Source organism: Chiroxiphia lanceolata, chromosome 13, assembly GCF_009829145.1.
Source record: "Chiroxiphia lanceolata isolate bChiLan1 chromosome 13, bChiLan1.pri, whole genome shotgun sequence".
Taxonomy (NCBI): domain Eukaryota; kingdom Metazoa; phylum Chordata; class Aves; order Passeriformes; family Pipridae; genus Chiroxiphia; species Chiroxiphia lanceolata.
Genome location: NC_045649.1, coordinates 9436131 through 9452655, shown reverse-complemented (window position 1 = coordinate 9452655; position 16525 = coordinate 9436131). Strand labels below are relative to the sequence as shown.

General features: G+C 57.1%; 2 protein-coding genes across 5 annotated transcripts; one reads left to right on the top strand and one right to left on the bottom strand.

Moving 5' to 3' along the window:
* Positions 1-276: 276 nt before the first annotated feature.
* DHX38 (DEAH-box helicase 38) lies at positions 277-9516 on the top strand. The gene is given in 51 exon segments (XM_032701380.1): positions 277-561; positions 563-681; positions 684-819; positions 1060-1091; positions 1094-1230; positions 1232-1244; positions 1400-1474; positions 1477-1503; positions 1817-1912; positions 1915-1935; positions 1938-1980; positions 2090-2203; positions 2315-2393; positions 2480-2520; positions 2522-2561; positions 2563-2585; positions 2587-2629; positions 3268-3308; positions 3310-3332; positions 3335-3358; positions 3361-3384; positions 3387-3424; positions 3498-3543; positions 3546-3601; positions 4135-4247; positions 4348-4481; positions 4680-4759; positions 4761-4818; positions 4821-4888; positions 4979-5021; positions 5024-5077; positions 5080-5162; positions 5592-5679; positions 5682-5731; positions 5886-5901; positions 5904-5995; positions 6065-6182; positions 6414-6517; positions 6610-6722; positions 7221-7260; positions 7262-7301; positions 7304-7348; positions 7351-7426; positions 7533-7601; positions 7603-7684; positions 7793-7948; positions 8024-8158; positions 8237-8362; positions 8767-8859; positions 8997-9118; positions 9239-9516. Coding segments are annotated over 51 exon segments (3636 nt in total). The 5' UTR covers positions 277-499; the 3' UTR covers positions 9324-9516.
* On the bottom strand, positions 9471-13553 carry LOC116793494 (tropomyosin-like). 4 transcript variants are annotated; one of them, XM_032701379.1, is made up of 8 exons: positions 12845-13553; positions 12422-12505; positions 11692-11921; positions 10905-11033; positions 10450-10608; positions 10178-10339; positions 9825-10085; positions 9471-9623 (listed from the first exon to the last, which is right to left on the bottom strand). In XM_032701379.1, exons 1-7 carry the CDS (start codon positions 12861-12863, stop codon positions 9855-9857), a joined length of 1014 nt encoding a protein of 337 aa, XP_032557270.1. In that variant the 5' UTR covers positions 12864-13553; the 3' UTR covers positions 9471-9623; positions 9825-9854. The 4 variants fall into 4 exon arrangements, with proteins under 4 accessions (XP_032557270.1, XP_032557268.1, XP_032557267.1 ...); XM_032701377.1 differs by having other exon boundaries at positions 11677-11921; positions 12422-12496; XM_032701376.1 differs by having other exon boundaries at positions 11677-11921; positions 12845-13552.
* Between the last annotated feature and the right edge of the window lie 2972 nt (positions 13554-16525).

Sequence of the window (16525 nt, the reverse complement as noted above, 5' to 3'; positions counted from 1 at the left end):
TGTCTGCGCAGGGGCAAGCGTGTGCCTCTCTCGCCCACCACATCCCGGTGGGTCCCTGGAAGCCTTCGCCGGCGGTTGGCTGGAAGGCTCGGGGCTGCAGGGACTGCCCGGGCTCTGGAGGGTTCTCGCCGCCCTCCGCGGTGTGTGGGTGTCCGTGGGGGCTCTCTGTCCCGTGGGGGCTCGCTGTCCCCGGGCTGCCGCCGCCGGTCCCGCCCGTCGGTAACTCCCCGCTGCCTCGGCGGCCACGTGACCCCGTGGGCGTTCCCCACGCCGGAAGTTCGCCAGGAGCGGTAGCGCGTCTTGCCCAGCGGTGTTTTTACCCTGCAGTGGCGGCGCTCCCATAGGCCCTGGCCGCCGTGTCTATGGTGCGTGTGGCTAGAGCGGCTCCTCCGCGGAGCACTGTGGGGCGGCCATGGCGGCGCTCGGGGAGCTGGGTTACGGTCGCTGAGGAAGCTGCGGGCGGTGCCGGCGGCGGGGCCCGGGCGGCGCTGCGGCCGCGATGGCCGCGGCGAGCGAGGAGTCGCTGCACCGGCTGTCGGGGACGAGCCCGGGCGGCGAGGCGGGGGCTGGTGCTGCGGGCGCAGGGCGCCGAACAGCACATCTTCAAGGCGCCGGCCCCGCGCACCTCTCTGCTGGGCCTGGACGTGCTGGCGGCGCAGAAGCGGCGGGAGCGCCAGGAGGAGGAGCCGGGGGGAAGCGATCCCGGGTCGCATCCTACAAAGACTGGGAAGAGGGTCGTGACGAGGCGGGCAGCGCCGAGGAGGAGGACGAGGAAGAGGATGAGGACGACCGGAGCAGCCGCAAAGCTCGCAGGAACAGGTGGGTCTGTGGGGGGCTCCTGATGCCCGCGGGGGTCGCTCCCGGCCGGGAAGGGCGGGGGGCGAGCACAGTCGGTGTCACGGGGCTGCGGCCCCCCCCTCGGCGTGGCAGAGACAGGAGGCCTGAGAGGGACTGCGGGCCACTATGGCAGAGCTTGAAACTGGAGCCGTACGAGACCAGCTGAAATGCAGCTACTGCTCACACTCCTGAGCGTTCTTCTTTCTGCTCTGCCATACACAGGCATTACCGCTCCGTCCCGGAGACACCTTCATACAAGGGGGTGTCAGCGAGGAGTTCTGGGAACGCAGCCGGCAGCGGAGAGGGAGCGTCGGACACGGAACAGTCTTTGCCTCCTCCAAGGAGGAGAAGGAACGGAAGAAGGAACGCAGTAGGGAGCGGGACCACGATCGTTAAACGGGACCGTGGTAACTGCTCAGAGACCTTTGTGGTGCTTCTTACTTTGGGTCTGGGCTTGTCCTGTCGCCGTTTGTAGTTCTTAGCTAACATTTGTGGTGATTTCTCCAGCAAACTTGGGAAGCTTGTTGTGCAATAGGCACCTGATCCTACTTTGTTTTCACAGAGGAGCGGGACAGGAGTCGTCACAGCAGCAGATCAGAAAGGGATGGCTCGTCAGAAAGGAGCAGCAGGAGGAGTGAACTGAGAGCCCCCGACATCGGCCCAAAGGTGGGAGTGGGACCCTGTAGACTTGTGTGAGACTTAACAGGAGGGGTTTGGGGGTTTTTTTTGCTTCCTGCTGGTTGTGTAAGGACAGAGATGTGTGAAAATCAGGCAGATCTCTGCAGAGTGGGGTCTGTTCTGGGTCTCTGTGATGGAAATGTGGCCCTTTGGCAATTCCTTGGAATCACTGGGTCAGCCCTGCCCTTAGAGGGAGGGCAAATGAATACTCTCTCTGCTCCTTGCTAGAAGGTGTTAGGTGGCTCCAGTTGCTTGGGGCTGCTGTGGAACATCAGGTGTCAAACCCCACCTCCTCTACTAGATGCAGCCACACCATCTCGCTCCAGCTGGGAGGAAGATGATAGTGGCTACAGCAGTACCCGTCGCTCACAGTGGGAATCTCCCTCACCCACGCCTTCTATCGGGACTCGGAGCGCAGCCACGGCCATCGTCACTGCGGGACACGGACCGGCGGGAACGGGACAGGTACCAGTGCCTGGGGCAGGACTGTGAGCTGTGGGGCTGCAGAAGGGGAACAGTGTGCTTGTGAGCAGTGCTGAGCTGTGGCACCAGTTCCCTCTCCTTCTGTTTTCAGGTCTGTGAGGAGCAGGTACTCAGACAAGACGCACTGCCCACCCCGTCGTACAATACAATGAGTGGCTGACGACAGGAAGCACCTCGGAGCCACGCCACGGCTGTCCCGAGGGAGGGTGAGGAGGGCTGGGCTGCCCAGGGTGGGCAGTGCGGAATCCTTTCCCTGCGGCACAGGGTCAGCTCTGTGGGTTTCCTTGGAGTGTTCTGGACCAACTGGCACACCCGCAGGGCGGCGCGCAGACGGCGAGGAGGGCATCGCCTTTGAGACGGAGGAGGAGCGGCAGCAGTGGGAGGATGACCAGCGGGTGAGAGAGCCGAGGGCAGGCGAGGGGCTTGGGGCTGCCGGGCTGTGGAGACGGGCGAGCTGAGTGCTGCACCTCTCCCTTCCCAGCAAGCTGACCGGGATGGTACATGATGGACGAGGCTAGATGAGTTCACAACCCTTGGCCTACTCCTCTGAGGAGTACGTGAAGAAAGCGTGAGCAGCACTTACACAAGCAGGCAGAAGCGGATCTCAGCACAGCGGCGGCAGATCAATGAGGTAGGGCCAAGATGGGGGTTGGCTGCTCTGAACACTTGGGGTTGGCTGCCTCTTGCGAGACCACAGGCTGAGCCCTTGCTGTCAAGTGGAGAAGGACACTCTCGGTCCTGCCCAAGCTGAGGGAGGGCTCACAGGAAAGCTGTGATTGTGTCCCTCTGGAAATTCCAGCTCTCACTCTTGTGTGGGCAGAATTTGCAGTTCAAGTGGTTGGTGGATTGCAGTTCCAAGGCAGCAGGAGTGCAAAGGGCTGTGCTCCTGTTGTTTATGGGTTTGAGGTACATTTACTAGTCTGTCTACTATTGGCCCAGTGGATGCTGGGGGCAGCTACCTCAGCACACAAGCAAGACTATGTCCAGGTTTCTTCACATATCTGAGTGGTATGAGGGCCTTGTGGGCAGTGTCTGTCCTGCATTCTTGGAGGCAGTCCTGTTGACCGCGTGGCTCGCATGGCCAGTCTGTTTCTGTATTCTACTTCCAGTTATTGTTTCTTTCCTCATGCTACTTTCAGGCTCTCTAGGTTGGAACCATCAGTACCATCCTGTTGCCAGTGTGGCACCTAGGCCCGAGCTCAGTGTTTGGTGTGATCTCTGGGGCTTTCTGTGAGTCTTCTGTGGTTTATGATATGTTGTTTCATGCAGGATAACGAGCGCTGGGAGACGAATCGCATGCTGACCAGTGGTGGTCCATCGGATTGAAGTGGATGAAGATTTGAAGAGGATAACTCCGCTAAAGTCACTTGTTGGTGCACAACCTGGTGCTCCTTTCCTGGATGGAAGGATTGTCTTCACCAAGCAGGTAGAGGCTGCAGCTGAAGGTGCTATGGTGCATGTGTGAACCCTTTGTACTGAAGCAAGCCTCTTCCCTCCAGCCAGAGCCAGTCATCCTGTGAGGATCCACCTCGGATTTGGCCATCATAGCCGGAAAGGCAGCCAACTGGTGCGCAAGCACAGGGAGCAGAAGGAGCGTAAGAGGGTATGCTGTGACCTTTGGCTTACTGCCCACTGTACATGTTAGGTAGTGCCTCACAGCCTTGTTTGGACTCTACAGAATTCAGGCTTTGGCAGCAGCGATGATAAGGAGTTCATTTTTTGTGACTTGGACATCTTGGCAGCCCAGCTCACTGCACTGCTTCATAGCAGCTGCTATGCTGTGATTGCCTTGGGTACTGCCTGGGACATGAATCACTGTGCACTTGTGCAGAGGAGGCTGATCCAAAGGACATTTGAATTGTGGAAGAAGAAAGCAGATGGAAGAATGCCAGTCAGCTTAGGGACAGTCAGCAGGCAGTATGGTAGCAGTATGGCATATTTTCTTAGGAGGTGGTTGCTCTAGTCCTGTGCCTGTATCCATACCAGTGTCTTAAAACTCTGTTCCAGTTCATTTGGAAGAGGGAGACCTGATGAAGAGCGGGATGTGCATTCTGCATTGGGAATTGTGGGACCTAGGCTTATAACTAGGATGTCTGTGCTTCTGTGGTAAAGTTATGCTGCTCTCTATCATTCCAGGCACAGCACAAGCACTGGGAGCTGGCAGGCACTAAATTGGGAGACATTATGGGGATCAAGAAAGAGGAGGAGAAGGATGAGATGGTGACAGAAGATGGCAAAGTGGATTACAAGTAGGAACTTGCTCTGAATTACTCTGTTCAGGGTGATGGGGGCTATGGGTATAGCAGAGTGTGTGGAGAGGCAGCTTCAGGACTTGTGATGTGTCCTTAGGACTGAGCAGAAGTTTGCTGAACACATGAAAGAAAAAAGTGAAGCCAGCAGTGAGTTTGCCAAGAAGAAATCAATCCTGGAGCAGAGACAATACCTGCCTATCTTTGCTGTGCAGCAGGAACTGCTCTCCTCAGGTATGGCTGCCAGGGCATCCCCAGGACATTGGCCTACATTTGGGAACCCAAGTGAGGAATTCCCCTAGACTCGTGGCTGTTTGGAAGCTGTATTCCTGGGGAACAAACTGCACTGCTGTCCTGGGTGATGGCAGCTCCTGCCTGAGCAGGATGACACTTGACTGGCGAACACAAAAACTTTCTTTGTGGTGTACAAAGAAATACTTTTTCTCTTTCTCAGAGACAACAGCATTGTGATTGTGGTGGGGGAGACGGGGAGTGGGAAGACGACTCAGCTGAACGCAGTACCTGCATGAGGATGGCTACACTGACTACGGCATGATCGGCTGCACCCAGCCCGCAGAGTGGCCGCAATGTCGGTGGCCAAGCGGGTCAGTGAGGAGATGGGGGTCCGTCTGGGGGAGGAGGTGAGTCTGGCAGAGGGTGCAGGGGTACCACCCAATGACAGTGAGTGCATGGGGCTGTTGGAAGACTTGCTGGTATCTCTGCCTTCCCAGGTGGGCTATGCCATCCGTTTTGAGGACTGCACGTCCGAGAACACATAATCAAGTACATGACAGATGGGATCCTCCTCCGTGAGTCACTGAGGGAGGCTGACTGGACAACTACAGTGCTATCATCATGGATGAGGCTCATGAGCGCTCACTCAACACTGATGTGCTCTTCGGGCTGCTTCGGGAGGTGTGTGTGAGCCTGGGCTAGAAGACAGCAGCGTGGGGCACTTTGAGCAGAGTATGGCAGGGACAGCCCTTCTCTGCCAGGTCTGGGAGAGGGAAGCAGAGCTGTCATGTCTCTGTCTGCACTGCTGCTCCAATATCTGGGTTCCTGGTTCTGGAGGGTTAAATCTCCCCTAGTGCTCCCAGAGTCTCACTGACTGAGTGTCAGAACTCTCAGTACTGAGATCTTTGCTGGCTTAAGGCTTCCTGGACCAAGGTTGGTGGGTCTTTTTAACTGTGCAGATCATTCAGCACCTGTGCTCCCTGGCATGAACTGCCAGTGCCTCTGTAGACAGCAGAAGCTCTGTCCTGTGCCATTGTCTCAGTAAGAATGGAAGCAGCCCACAGCCATGCACAAATACCCTTCCTTATTGTCCTTTCATCTGCTTTCTAGGTGGTGGCCCGACGCTCAGATCTGAAGCTTGTTGTCACCTCAGCCACCATGGGATGCAGATAAGTTTGCTCCTTCTTTGGGAACGTTCCAATTTCCACATTCCTGGGCGCACTTTCCCTGTGGATATTCTTTTCAGCAAGGTATGGTCAGTGTTGGGAGGGAAGTACTGTTGTGACAGGAGGGGGTTGTGACCTGGGTGTGCTGTACTCTGGGGTGGACACAGGACAGAGGAGGAGTGGCCGTAGTGTGCTGCACACAGGACAGGCCCTTGTTAACCTGAACTCTGCCTTTCAGACCCCACAGGAGGATTATGTGAGGCTGCAGTGAAACAAGCTCTGCAGGTCCACTTGTCTGGTGCTCCTGGAGACATCCTCGTCTTCATGCCTGGCCAGGAGGATATTGAGGTGAGCTGGAAGGGCAGGCACTGTCCTACCCTTGTTTCAATCTGATGCTTATGCCCCTCTTTGTGTTAGGTGACCTCAGAGCAAATTGTGGAGCACCTTGAGGAGCTGAGAAGGCACCTGCTTGCTGTACTGCCAATCTATTCTCAGCTGCCCTCAGACTTGCAGGCCAAGATCTTCCAGAAGGTGCTGATATGTGCTCTGTGATAGGGGTGGAGACAGGGAAAAGTGGAGCAGGAGGCAGAACAGAGCAGGAGGAAGGGGTGCAGACATGTCTCTGTATTGAATGTGGAGGGTGAGAGAAAGCATGTGCCCCCTTCCACCTGTCATTGGGGCTCTGGTGTTGCTGCTCCACGCTCCTCCCCAGGGAAGCAGAGCCTTGCCCAGGAGGTGTGACTGATGTGTAGTGTGCTTGCAGGCTCCGACGGGGTCAGGAAGTGCATCGTTGCCACTAACATTGCAGAGACCTCACTGACAGTGGATGGCATCATGTTTGTGATTGACTCTGGCTACTGCAAGTTGAAGGTCAGCAGGATTTCCTGTACTATCTGTGACCTCTGCTGCATTTGTGATCCAGCCTTCCTCTTACTTCCATCTGATCTTCTTGTGTCCTGCAGGTTTTCAACCCCCGCATAGGCATGGATGCGCTGCAGATCTACCCCATCAGTCAGGCCAATGCCAATCAGAGGGCAGGCCGAGCTGGCCGGACAGGCCCAGGCCACTGCTTCAGGTAGGCACATCACTGGTGTTGCTGTTCCTTTGTATCCCCAGCTTGGCATCAAGTTACCTATGTTTTTGCTCACTGGAGCTGTTCATTATCTTGAAACTCTGGGGGGATGTGGGCAGTAGGCAGGCCTGAAGGACTCCTCCTGGGACCCAGTTCTCTACAGAGAAAAGGATGTGCTCCAGCTTCTTCCTGTGCCCATCTTCATTGTGGCTGTTCTGCCCTGGATGCTGTCAGGATAGCAGCCAAGCCAAAGGCCTTTCCCAGGCTTTGCTCTGAGACCAGGGAAGGGCTGTGCTTGGGCAGGTGCTGTGCTGCAGCCCCAAACACCCTGATGTGCTGGGAGGACACGCTTTGGCTGGGGTAGAGGTGCCCCCCAGGGTCAGCTGTCTGGGTGCAGGGTTGCTGCCTTGGTGCCATGCCAGCTGGGCTGGGCAGAGGCTGGCAAGTCTGTAAGAAACACAGTGGCCAGAACAGGAGGAGCATGTCTTGGCATGTTCCCAGGCTCTACACCCAGAGCGCTTACAAGAATGAGCTGCTGACAAACCACGGTGCCTGAGATCCAGCGCACCAACCTCGCCAACGTAGGCTCTTGCTCAAGTCCCGGGTGTGCAGGAACCTGCTACAGTTCCATTCATGGATCCGCCCCCTGAGGACAACATGTTGAACTCCATGTACCAGCTGTGGATCCTGGGGCCCTGGATACACAGGTATTGGCTGCTGAGGCAAGCTGCCAGCGCAGGAACTGGGACCTGCCCAGCTGCTGATCAGTGATCCCTGGCTGTTCATACAGTTGTCTGTTGGTGTTTGCTACAGGTGGTCTGACTCAACGGGACGTCTCATGGTGGAGTTCCCACTGGACCCTGCACTCTCCAAAATGCTCATAGTCCTGTGACATGGGTTGCAGCTCTGAGATCTTGCTTGTTGTCTCCATGTTGTCTGTACCTGCCATCTTTTACCGTCCTAAGGTACCCATTTTATTCCAGCAGCTTGGGGCGTTTCACTGCTTGGAGCCTTTCCCTGCTTGGGGCCCTGCTTTTTCCTTGACTAACCCGTGTTCTTTGCTCACCCTTCAGGGCCGAGAGGAGGAGAGTGACCAAGTGCGGGAGAAATTTGCTGTTCCAGAGAGTGATCACTTGACTTACCTGAATGTTTACCTGCAGTGGAAAAACAACAGCTATTCTACCCTGTGGTGCAATCAGCACTTCATCCATGCCAAGGCCATGCGGAAGGTGAGGCTGTGGCCATGAGCCTGGGGGAAGGAGCCTTGTGCAGGAGAGGGCTCTGACTAGCACACACCTTTGCAGGTGCGGGAGGTGCGTGCCCAGCTCAAGGACATTATGGTGCAGCAGCGGATGAGCCTGGCGTCCTGTGGTACGGACTGGGATGTTGTCAGGAAGTGCATCTGTGCTGCATATTTCCATCAGGCTGCAAAGCTGAAGGTGAGAGGTGTTTGAGCTGCCTGGGGGCTCTGAGGTCCTGCCTGGGAACAGGTGGGCTAAGCACACTTGTTTTTGCAGGGCATTGGGGAGTATGTGAACATCCGCACAGGCATGCCCTGCCACCTGCACCCCACGAGCTCTCTGTTTGGCATGGGCTACACACCAGACTACATTGTGTATCATGAATTGGTTATGACCACAAAGGTGAGCTTGAGCTGAGGGCTGCCAGGAAGGGTGACAGGTGCTCCAAGGGAGATGGGAGGGCTTTACTGTGAGACTGGGATCTGTCTGAGTGGCAGTTCTCAGCTTTTCCCATCTGTACCAGCTAGGCACATCTGTGTCATCTGCAGGGTCCTATTTGTCTCTTTCCCACTATTTTTCCCTGGCCTCTGTGGGACATGTTTGAACCTCCTTGTGGTCTCACCAAATCTAACCCATAGCAGGGGGCCCTCTGAGGCCAGGAGGAATTGTCTGGAAGGGGTATGGTTCCAGCCTGTGAAGTACCATCAGCAAGTGGGGGAGAAAGGGAGCTGCCATGGCTCTGTGCATAGTGCCCAGGCCCCAAGAGTACCATCCTGCTACCCTGGTCTTCCCTTCTGTCCCTGCAGGAATACATGCAGTGTGTCACTGCTGTGGATGGAGAGTGGCTGGCAGAGCTGGGCCCCATGTTCTACAGTATCAAACATGGCAAGTCACGCCAGGTAAGTCTCTTGTTCAGGATGAGCTGGCAGATGGCAGGCCCATTGCGTGCCTATTCTGTTGCTGTGTGTGTATGTTTTGACATGGAGGGAACAGGCCATCCCTCTCTTGTCCCTGACCTGCTGCTGCCTTGCTCCAGGAGAACCGCCGCCGTGCCAAGGAGGAAGTGTCTGCCATGGAGGAGGAGATGGCTTTGGCGGAGGAGCAGCTGCGTGCCCGCCGGGAGGAGCAGGAGCGTCGTAACCCACTGGGCAGTGCAAGGTGGGTGCTGGCCCTGCCTGGCCATGGCTTGCCTGCATGAAGCATCCCAACTTCCCCATGGGCATTCTGGCGCAGCGAAAGGTTGCATTTTCCATTAATCACTCTTGTTGTCTCTGACAGATCTACTAAAATCTACACCCCTGGGCGGAAGGAGCAGGGGGAGCCCCTGACGCCACGACGCACCCCAGCCCGCTTTGGCCTCTGAGATGGCAGTACCTGTTGCTTTGAGACTTAAGGACTTCCAGGAGCAGCTGAGTCTCAGGAGAGTCCCCAACTCCCCTGATCGCTGTATTCTATGAGATCTCTACAGCTTGTGGCCCAGGAAGGCTTTGGTGCTTGGCACTAATTTTGCTACAGAACAGAAAGAATTTTATTTGTTTAAAGGTTGTCAGTCTTAATCCTTGCTTTCTTTTGCGCTGCTTTTTGTCCAGAGGCAAGTATTGGGTGGAGTCAGCTCTGCAGAATTGTGCAAGGCTGGTGCTGTCAGGTTGTTGCCCTGTAGATCCTGGAACAAGGCACAGAATTTCAGTGACCTGAAGGACAAATACAGCCTGTCCCTGTTTCAACCCTGGCCCGTACTCATGCAAAGGCAGTTCTCCCACAGCCCATGCCCTTGGCAGGTAGCTTGTGCCCAGCTGTCCCTGCACACCTGGGACTGTTGGCCCAGCCCTGTTTCAGGCCAGGCTGTGCCAGGGATTCTGCTCACTTTTTCAGCTGCTGACACTTGTGGGGCTGCTCAGGTGTTCTGACTGTGAGGTGTGGGTTCTCCTGCATCCTGCCTGGTGTGTCTTGAATGCCTGTTTGTATCCTGCACCTGCTCTGTCACCTTGCTGAGCTCTTCCATAAGGAAAGCCAGCTCCACCTTGCAGACAACTAGCTCCTCTTCTCGTAGAGCCAGAGCTCTCTCACTGTCCACATGTAGCTGCTGCCAGTGTTGGGCTTGTCTGCTCAGGTCCAGCAGCCTCTCCTGGAGGGAGTAGACATGCCAGTGGCACAGTGAGAGAGATGGGCTGAGGACAGACTCCTGGTGCCCCACAGGAAGGCTTGAGACATCCTTACCTCTGGCTTGCTCTGCTGCTGGGAACTCTTCCTCAGCCCCTGATGGAGCTGCTGCCATTGTGTCTTATGGACTGCGATCTTTTTCTCCTGCTTGGTGCTCTCTCGCCGGGCTTGGGCCAGTTCTTCCTGCAGGTTGGCTGTGTCCTGCGCCTGCCCGCAAAGCTGTGGGGCAGGGAGAGTGGTTGGCTGCACCATGGGCAGGCTGAGCGTCTCCTGGAGGCAGGAGAGGGCTCTGGCACTGAGGCTGCATCCCTGTCCTGCCCTGCCCTCACCTGTTGCTGCAGCTCTACCACTTCTTTGTGTGGGCCTTGGATGGTCTCCTCAGCTCCACTCAGCTGCTGCAGACTCTGCTGCTCCTGGGCCTTGGTGGCTCCCAACTCCTGCAGCTGAGCTGGGCTGTGCTGCGGGCCCTGGTTCTCCTGTGTCCCCAGCTGCAGAGAAGGCAGTGTGTTGGTGGGTTGGCCTCGTGCTGTGTGCCCTTCCCTGGGCAGGGGCACAACTGCCCTCCTTGTGCCACAGGAAGCTCTGAGCCAGCTGGTGCCCAGCTGTGAGGCAGTGGGGGAAAGCTGGCATTGCCACTGCCTGCCCTGCCCCATGGTTTCTGGGGGAAGTGGAGCAGGGCTCAGCCCTGCAGCACGTTTTGGGACACTGGCTGTATTGGCTCCTGTGCCCCCCAGACTGCTTCCTCCCAGACTTGATGCAGTGGCTGGGGGTTACTGGCACTGACCTGCTCGAGCAGCTTTCTGTTCTCCACTGGGATATCGTGGCTGGTGACAGAATGGCTGTGGGCAGCCACGTTGGAGGTGACCTCTGTCTGCACCGCTTGGTCCTTCAGGTGGAGAGATGCATCACTGACCTGTGGGTATCCAGTAGGATGTGGGATCACACTGTGCCCCTGCTGTGCAGAGCTGGGGCTGGAGGTGGAGCCACTTTGTGTCAACCCATGGACAATGAGCTGTGGGGGAGGGCCTGTGGCAGAGGAATGTGGCCTGCACCAGGTGGGAGGCAGGAAGGCTGCTGCCTTCTGGCCCTCTCATCCCTGTGCAGCCCCCCCCTGTTGTGGCAGTGTCTGCTGGACAGCCAGCAGCTCTGGATGGCCATCCTTGTGGTCCTTGACCTGTGATAGAGCATGGTCACAGGGAGAGTGGTGATCCCAGCTCACTGACGAGGTTGCAGGCTGCAGCAGTGCCACCAGCCCTGGGACAGTGCCCAAGGTGTCAGTGGGGCCATTGGGGGCTGCAGTCTTCCAGCTCTGCTCAGCTGACTGGACGGGGTTGTGCCAGCCATGCCTGCCCTGTGACTGTGCTGCTCTGTACAGGGTATGGTGCTACAGCCCTGTCCCTTGCATGGCTGGCAGGACAGACATCCCCTACCCTCCCATGGGGGGTCACCAGCTGTTTGCACAGGCTGTGGGGCAGGCATGGTGCCTAGCCTGTTATGGGAAGGCAGTGGGGGACACATGCAGTTTGGCCTGCAGCTGTTGTGCCCAGCAGTGGTACCTTGTCTATCAGCACCTGGCACTGCTGCATCAGAGAGACCAAGTCCTGGTGCTCCTGCTCCATTTCACACTCCTGCTGCTGCAGCTGGGCCAGTCGCTTACGGTTCACATCCCTGCAGAAGTCCAGGTCCCGCTGCAGTGCCTGTATCGTGGCCAGTACCTCAGCTGGCTCCTGCTGCTGTGTATCCTGGCATACTCTGGGCTCCCCAGGCTGTGGCTCCAGCACCAACGATTGCCTTTGGCCCTAGGACACAGTGTGAGCAGCATCTGTCCAGCTTGGCACTGTGGCCAGCCCATATTGCAGCTCCTGCCTGGGCAGACACCAGGGCTGGACAAGGCTGGCAGTCCTGATTTTGTGCAGAGCAGCAACAGAGTATGTTGCTGATAGGTGGGTACAACCCTACCCCCCCCAGACAACGCCACCCTGTCTGTGTGCGTGTGCGTTTGTGTCTGTGTGTGTGTGACCCACACAGCCCCCCTGGGCTCACAAATGACCAAGCCCCCCACTGGCCCTCAGCACTGCAGTGACACCAGCATGAACTGTGGCACTGTGGGAAGCGGTGGCCGTGGGACCAGTGCAGCCACAGCAAGACTGGATACCCCCGAGCCCTTATGCTCCCCAGCCCTGGGGGTGAGGTGTCTGGTGGCTTAGTCAAGGCTGGCCAAGGTCTCCTGTACCACCTGGCCACCAGCCTGTGGCCACATGACCAGCACCTGGGTGGAGCACAGGGTTGGCACTACTTACCGGGGCTGCCAGGCCTCTGTCTCCTGCTGAAGCTGCTGGATGGAGTTGCTCAGCTCTGGTGTTGTCTCCTCTGCCCCTGGTAGCCCTGTACAGTGATACCTTGAACCCTCAGGCTGGCCCTGAGGTGCAGGAACCTCCCTGGATGTGTCACATTTTGGCCAATCCCTCACTGCTGGAAGGACCACAACAGGGGACAGGCCTTTCCTGTGACGCCAGAGAACCCTCAGTCCCAGGGATGTCACTCAGCCCTGCCTGGGGCAGCCCCACCGTCCCATGGCATTGGCACTGCTACTCCCCATCAGGGGAGCACCTGGTGCCAGCAGGAGAGGCCGAACCTAGGACCCCTAGAAAAGCATGGTAGAGCTGTGCGGGACTGCAGCCCCCCCCAGCAGCATCTGACCCCGCCACTGCCCACAGTCCTCACCGCGGTCTTCCTGGGCCATGATCCTCCTCACCGCTCTGTGTCCCTAGCACGCTGTGGCACTTCCCTGTCTGCCACCATGAGGTCACCAGGTTCTGGGCATCATCCTCAGAACTGGGCCAGGGCACGGCAACACCCTCCTGCCATGGCAGGGCCTTGCCACCCTCACGCTGCCCCTGCCCTGTCCTCAGGCTGTACTCAGCCTGCGGCTGGCCCCAGGACACGCCACAGGCCTGCGGCCTGGGCTGGGTGGCAGCAGGGCCAGCAGTGGTGCCGCACTTGGGGCTGTGCCCTGGGACAGCCAGACACAGCAGCCTCCCCAGTGTGGCCCCTCTGCTTTGCACCCCGTGCTCAGGACAGGGCCAGGGAGACCCACTGCAGGGGCATGTCCTGGCAGAGCCACAGGCCACAGGCCCCAGCAGAGGCTGAGTGTGCCCAGAGAAGGCTGAATGTGTGTGTGGTCGGTAGACTCGCCCTGCCTGGGGCCACCCACAGTGCCTGGGTGCTCAGAGCAGCAGAGTGGGTCTCTGAGTGCCAGCAGCACCCTGAGTGTGGGCACAGACTTGCCGCTGGCCTATGCCAGTGCCACAGGGCTGCCTGTGCTGTGTGCTGTCCCTTGCTGATGCTCAGTGCAGTTTCACAGGTAAGTGTTTTAACTGGAAATTTCCAAGGCCAGGCTGGGCCCGGAAGGTGAATGCAGATGTACCATAATAGAAATCATCGGTTGCTATGACGACCTGCTCCACCAGCGGGTTGCCACAGGCGGTGGGAGCAGGCGCAGCACCAACAGTTCTGCTAACAGGGCTGCTGACTCCCCCAGCCAGAACACAACAATTTGACCATAATTTCTGCCAGTTGCAAGGGATTTCAGTCTTGTTCAGGCAGCAACAGCTGGGACACAGAGCCTCCATGGGGCACAGAGCGTTCTGGGGTACAGAGCCTCGTGCTGTGTGCTGTGCCATGTTGCATTGTGCCATATGCGATGCCATGCTGCATTGTGCCAACACATGTGCCACACTGTGCTGAGCTGCGGGCAGTGCCTGTCTGGAAGGGCTTGACCCTGCTCCAGCTCTCTATGAGCCTGTGGGGCAGCCCCACAGCCCTGACCCACAACTGCCCACCTATGCTTGGCTGGTGCTGAGGGGACAGCGTGGTCAAATTGGCCCCTCTGTTGGATGAGCCGCAGTCCTGGGGGTGGGAGTTGTCTCACTTTAATTACTGCCGTAATGTTATTCTTTTCAGTGCCACGTTAATTGAAATTAAACAGCTGCCGCGTTCAGGCTGGGACAAAAGTGAATCCTTTTTCATTCCCCTCTGGTTTAATGAAGACTGACATGCTGGGAGAAAACAAAGGTGATCCTGCTGCTGCCTCTCACTGGCACACACACCAGCAATTACTGGGGATCCCGCGGGCCAGCAGAGACACCCTGGAGCACCCAACAGCTGCCAGCCCCAGGCAGCCCCATCCTGTGTCCCAGGGCACTCCTACCCAAAAGGTCTGGCCAGGGGGATGCAGGGGATGGGACGTCCACAACATGGGAGATGCCAGCATGGAGGTCTCAGTGTCCAGAGTCCAGGCTTTCATTCTGTCTCTTAAGAAGCATCTGGCCACCAGCCATGCCCCAGCGTGGCCCCTCGGCCCCGCCATGCTGCCAAAGTCCTGACATCCCTGTGGGCTCAGCTGGCTTCAGCCTCACAATGTTCACAGTCACCAACCGGCCCATGCAGCCCCTCAGCCTCAGCCAGGGCAGCAGTGTCAGCCCAGGTGGGTGCCTCTCTCTAGCCTTAACCTTTTTTCTGTTTTAGGACCAGGAGTTTGCTCGTGATGCCATTCAGAACTTTAAAATATGCAAAATGAGGCACTGGTACAAACCTCATTAACACCCGCCTCCAACATCATTAAGATGTTTCCAAGAAAATTAATTGAGAGACTCATTAAAAATAAATTAAGAAAAATGTGTTGCAGAGCGCCTGCTCCGAGCTCGTAAATCACGGCTCAGAGCTCCAGGCCGCTGCACAGGCAATTAACGCCAGCCAATTTGTTTTATCCCGGCTGCGAAAATTAGAAAGCAGACATGGAGATTAGATTAGGGCTGTCTGTCAAGCAGAACTTGGAGTGAATATTTTAGGATACAAAATGGAAATCAGGAAAACAAAGCTGGGACTTCATTTGGGAGAGCTGGCGGGCAGGGGTGGGGGGAGGAGGGAGGTTTGGATGTTCTCTGTTCCGAGGACGGCGCCATGGCTGTGTGCTGATGATGCCCATCTCGCGCTTCCGCCGCCGCCAGCTCCAGCCTCGCCTGCTCACCCGTCCTCTGTGGCTGCGCAGACGCCGACAGCCCCTCTTGGGGAGCGCGAGCTCGCAGTGAGAGCGCTCTGAGCTGCTGTGAGTGACACAGCCCAAGCCCACATGTCTCCCGTGTGTGCCGATTACACACGTGGCTTAGCAAACACAGTGCAACTGGGTGAGAACACTGCTTGGGGCTCCATCAGTTTTGGGCCATTGGTACCCCTTTGTCCGTCCCCAGCACCTTCCACCATAGCAGCTCAAACCACTTTATATTCAGGAACCGAACTGCAGGGCCCCTCTGCAAAACAAGTGCTGTGATCCCCATTTCACAAAGGGGAGCCAAAGGGGTAGATGAGTTGAGGTCTTGTTTGTACGTACACTGCTTGTGAATGCACAAGCAGCTTGTGCAGCAGCAGCCACTGCACTGGCACATCCCAGTGGTGTGTGGGGCATGCCAGTGGCTGCTTGTGCAGCCAAATGTCCAGCCATGGTGGCAACATGGCCCTGGTGGCAGCAAGGGCCCACATGCTCCTACTGCTCATGGTGCAGGTCCCTGGAACTCTGGGAAAGGCTGTAGGAGAAGATATGGGCACTGCGTCAGCCCGCATGACTTAAGTGATGCTGATGAGGGGTAATTTGGTCAACATCAGAATGTAACAGCGGAAAGTGGGAACAGAGCGGTTAGCGGGAGGCTCTTGGGTCAGCAGGTGAAAGTGCATGCCAGTCTGATGGCTGAGATGAGGTAAGCCAAACTGAAACTGGAGCACACCACATACAGGAGTGGTTACCTCTAGGCAGAACAAACTGGACAGTGGGCCATCCACGGCCACTTGGAACCAAGTCTGGACGGCTTGTTTCCAGCTCTGCCCACCGGTGCCTGATCCCAAAGGAGACACTGATGCTGGTGGTCCCATGGTGGGGTGGGACACACAGAGCGAGGTCTTCGCTGCCCCCTGGTGCCCTGAGCTAGGGTCCCCATCCCTGGGCACCTCTGGGGTGCCCCAGGCTCCAGGTGAGCTATCTCAGATCACGGGCTGGAGGTTTTGTGCAGGCTCCCAGCCTGCTCAGGGGCCTGTGCCTGAGCAGCAGGGGAGCTGAGGTCACTTTGTGTCACTGTCTGCAGGCTGGGGACCACAGTCATGGCCTGTCCCACTTGGACCAAACTCCTTCTGGAACACTCCTGTTTGCAGCTAAAATTTTCCATGCTGAGCTTTTGCGTGAAAATACATTTAATTCAGGTGTTTGAACCTTCTTTCAACTATTCCTGAGTTATGGAAAGAGTGGAGAAGTTTTGCATGTAAAAGATTACTGATACTAAAATAATTGTAACCACAGGAAAAATAGCATATATTTTAGCTAGATTGGACTCCATCCTCCGGTAGCCCAACTGACCT